The sequence below is a fragment of the Stegastes partitus genome, unplaced genomic scaffold (assembly GCF_000690725.1).
Source record: "Stegastes partitus isolate 25-593 unplaced genomic scaffold, Stegastes_partitus-1.0.2 Scaffold771, whole genome shotgun sequence".
Classification (NCBI taxonomy): Eukaryota; Metazoa; Chordata; class Actinopteri; family Pomacentridae; genus Stegastes; species Stegastes partitus.
This window is the reverse complement of record NW_007578502.1, coordinates 273336-277519: the sequence shown is the minus strand read 5'-3', so window position 1 is coordinate 277519 and position 4184 is coordinate 273336. Positions and strand designations below refer to the sequence as shown.

General features: G+C 47.2%; 1 protein-coding gene across 1 annotated transcript in view; it reads right to left on the bottom strand.

The window, feature by feature from the left end:
* The window catches only part of pde1ca (phosphodiesterase 1C, calmodulin-dependent a), a 23806-nt gene that overhangs the window by 18571 nt on the left and 1051 nt on the right, over positions 1-4184 (bottom strand). Inside the window, exons 3-4 of the mRNA XM_008291944.1 lie at positions 3210-3392; positions 2828-2894 (exon numbers count right to left, since the gene is read on the bottom strand). Of these exons, the coding sequence (XP_008290166.1) occupies positions 2828-2894; positions 3210-3392 (250 nt within the window). The remainder of the gene's footprint in view (positions 1-2827; positions 2895-3209; positions 3393-4184) is intronic.

Sequence of the window (4184 nt, the reverse complement as noted above, 5' to 3'; positions counted from 1 at the left end):
TAGCAGCTTTAGCAGGTTTAGCAGCTGTAGCAGCTGTAGCAGGTTTAGCAGCTGTAGCAGCTTTAGCAGGTTTAGCAGGTGTCCTTTCTGCTTTCAGCTGGTGTGTTATGTTAAACTCCTCACATTGGATCAGGACTGTAGGTTGTGATTCTTGTGATAAATACAGAAACTTGTAAACAACAACAACGTGTGCAGCATCAGCATTACTCTACTATGGATTCTTTCCCAGTATTTATATTATAAATGTGGACCTCTGATTTGTGCAGTAGTGTTGCTGTTGTGCACAGTGTGATTATCCACATGTGGAGGAACCAGGACTTCCTGTTTATTTTACTGTCAGCTGATGCTACCTACATGTGTCTCCTTTGCTGCTGCTGCACCACATGTCCCCACTGTGGCCTGAATGGAGGCTTTACCACATATTAGTTTGTTGTGTCAGTGTGCAGAGAGATAATTAGGCTGTAATGATAACTGCTTCGTGGCTCTCTGACCACTGAACACTGTCACGGTTACATCTAGAAGAATAAGGCTGAACTGTCTGAGGCTACACACCTGAACAACATATAAAGGTAATAGTCATTTAACAAAATATGACACCTGCCTGTGTTTACTGCTGGACACACACACACACACACACACACACACACACACACTATGGACCTGACGAGGAAAATAGAAATAATACTTAAAGATGTGTTTTGTCAGAAATAGCAGAAAATGAGCCAAAAGCAGGAGTCCTTACCGATCAGTTCTCATGAACCTTAACTAAAGAAAGTCGTCTGTAGATGCAAACAAAGACTATCTCTCTCTCTCTCTCTCTCTCACACACACACACCAACACACACACTAACCCAGGGCCTCCTACCGATGGTGAAGCTGAAGCCATCGATGCTGAAGGTAGCACTCCGACACTTCTTAAATCCCTGCTTTCTGGCTGTAGCTGCCGTCATCGTGGCTCCGGACTCTAATGCCTCGTCTGTCGGTGGGATGTACGGAGAGCAGAGCGGCGTCTCCCTGGAGAGCAGACGAGCAGAGAGGCTGTGTTCCTGGAGCGGCTGTAACCCTGGCAGTGCTCGTCGTCCCTCTGGAGGCTGGAGGTGCTGCTGAGCTGTCGGAGCCAGCCTCAGCAGGAACACTGGCCTCTCCAGCCCTCCTCCTCCTCCTCCTCCTCCAGCTCTCAGTCCCTCAAGGCCGTCGTAATCCTGCAGGAGCTCACAACAGCAGCTCTCTGGCTGTTGTCTTTCATTTTTCTGCTATCACGGTCAGTACCAGCTGCCTCAGAGCAGATCGGAGCCTGGTTCCTATACGGCCGCCCTCTGGCTTGGGTCCACTCAGCGCTGTGTATAAATCTGTTTACAGACGGGCGTTGGATGTGGCGTAGAATAAACACAGCAGCAAAGAACATGTTCACGATCCATTTATGAATCTGATTCTACAAAATACAAACCCTGTGAGGTCCTGCTGATGCTGAACTTCCTGTTACTGTCAGTGCTCTAGCTCCAGTGTAGAAGTCACTCTGTAACTACAACAGAGCTGCTTTAACAGCCTGAGTGATCCCATCAGACCAGCCACTGATCCAGAAGCTGCAAAGAAAAGGAAAACCTTCAGAATACATCTGGTTCCTCCACGAGCCTGGTCCTGAGCCTCCTCTCCTTCCTCCTGACCTCCTCAGAATGTCAGAGATGACAACATTAGGGATGATGGTGTCACAGGTCGGGTTCAGAGACGGACAAAGACACTGCAAACCAGGCGTATGAAATAATACAGATCTATTTACACAATCATAAGCCGAACATGAGACAGAAACGGAGGCCAGAGCTCCCTGCAGACAGCTGCTGGACTCCAAACGATTCAATACAACAAACATGAGACTTTATGAACCTAAACAAGCAGATAGTTGATATTTCTGCAGCAGGACAAAACGCTTCTGACTCGTAATGATCAACGTCCTGATTGTCTGGAACCCATAACGTCTTAGTGCTCAGCCAGGTTTCAGAACACGGGTCTACTGCAACCCTTCAACCCTAAAGGACAGCACTGCTGGACTCAAAGTTTGTACTGATTTAGCCGAAGCTTTAGAGTCTGAACCACTCTGGTCTCATTGATAGGCAGGTTGTGGTAACAAAAGACAAACTTCAGTTTAAGAAGAAAAACAGAGAGACAACCAGGAAGTGCTGAGGAGAATCACCCGAGACAAACAGAAGGAGAGCAAACAGGACGGACTGACAAAGGACAGGGAGGAAGCAGCACCATATATTATCCACTGATGAGGGGATGAGACACAGGAAGGAAGTACAACCACAGGAGGCCTGATTATTCCAGGAAGACGATGCCAGACCATACAGTGAATGTACCAGAGCACCAGGTCTGGCTGCTGAGCTGGTCTGACAGCAAAACATTTTCTAAATGCACAGCTNTAAATATATATATAAATATCAGCCCTACTCTGAATGTGTCGTACTTTAACTGCCATCTAGTTTAGCTCCTATCAGACATACTACTTTCTCACCATCCATCCTTTCTCAGGCAGCTAACCTTCAGGTGCCACTCTGTCCTCACCTCCTCTGTGTGGGACACCTCGAGTGGACCCTAACCTGCAGCTTCCACTGTTCACACACAAATGGGTGAAATTCTTTTTACTCGTCTTGTCAGCCGTCTTTCAGACCTGCTGAACTGGTTTCAGTGCTCTCTCAGCCCTGTTCATTAACCATGACTGTAAAACTAAAGGCATGGCATTAAAATCTATGTAAAAAACAACAAGTGTTGAATGTGTACACTATGAAAGCGTGAAGGAGGATGTCTCACGCATCTGGTCTCACATTCCCACCTTGAGCACAGTGATGACGTTTGGGGGGTAACTGAGTCCGGCCACGTTGGAGGTCCGTCTGTACATCCTGTCACAGACAGAAATCACACATACGACGACAAAATGTTGAATAAATAAATAAAACAAATCCCTGCGCATCATGAAAACGTTGTGTATAACTGAAGTTACAACCTGTTTTACTATGGAAAGAATTCCCCTTAAAACTGTGTAGTTTCTGTGGGAGCAGCTGTTAAATGAGCAGCTTATCAAACGGAGCACAGAGCAAACACAGCCTGCATACAGTCTGTAGCGGCTCCATGTTGGCTCTGTGCTGCCGGCCCGGCTGAAGCTGCTGCACACAGAACACAGAGCAGCTGAACAAAGGAAACCAGAAGGATGACACCTCTCCACAAAGATGCCAGCCTGCACCGCGTGGACGATGCTGCGGAAGCGCGGCTTGTCTTCGATGCGCCGCAGCATCAGGCCCCTCTGCCGGGTGAAGGTGGAGGCCAGCCAGTCACGGACCTCCAGCGGAACCGAGTCTGACTGGATGTCACTCAGGTCGTCCTCTGGATCCACCAGCCGTCTGCAGGAAGGTTCACAAACACATCATACGGCACACATTTCTGCAGGCTACTGCGCATACACCAGGATGGTCCATAAAGCTCAGCCATCCCTCTCTTGCTCTCACATTCATTCTGACCCGGTTTCGTTTTGCTTTGTTTCTGCTCCTCAACACCTCACATCCCATCACGTCCACTCATTCACACCTACTGATGCTACTGACAGTCACACGCCAGACTTATGACTTGTTCCACGGTCTGCTTTTGGTTCTAATAAACATGCTTATTTTGAGGTAACGCTGTGTTCCTTATTTGTTAGAGCCAGGTTATGACAACACAAATGATTACTATGAGAACTGTCTCTTTATCACACTCTCTCTCCACAACTGTGGATTCATGACTTCACTTCAAAACCCTGAATAAGCAAAACAGAACAAATCAGCACCCACCTGGACAGGCTGTACCATGTGTGACAGAGCGCTGAATGATCTGCTCTCTACTCCGTTATGGAAAAATCAACTGTAATCAGATGCATTTATTCTGGTTTGTAGGAATTTCTAAACGCGTGTAACCGAGTCAGTCCTGGTTTAATGTGCCAAACGAGTCTTTATCAGTAGTCCAGGTATACTCACAATGACACAGCAGATTATTAATTGATTATTGTGTGTTTAGGGTGGGCATGTGTTCCAGATGTTCACATTCATGTACATGAACACGATTCTCTGAAGTGGGGAGAATCTACAGCGCTCATCAGTCTGACAGCAACATCTGGGTTAAGATCAGTGGTGGAGCATCTACGTAACATCAGGTGTGAA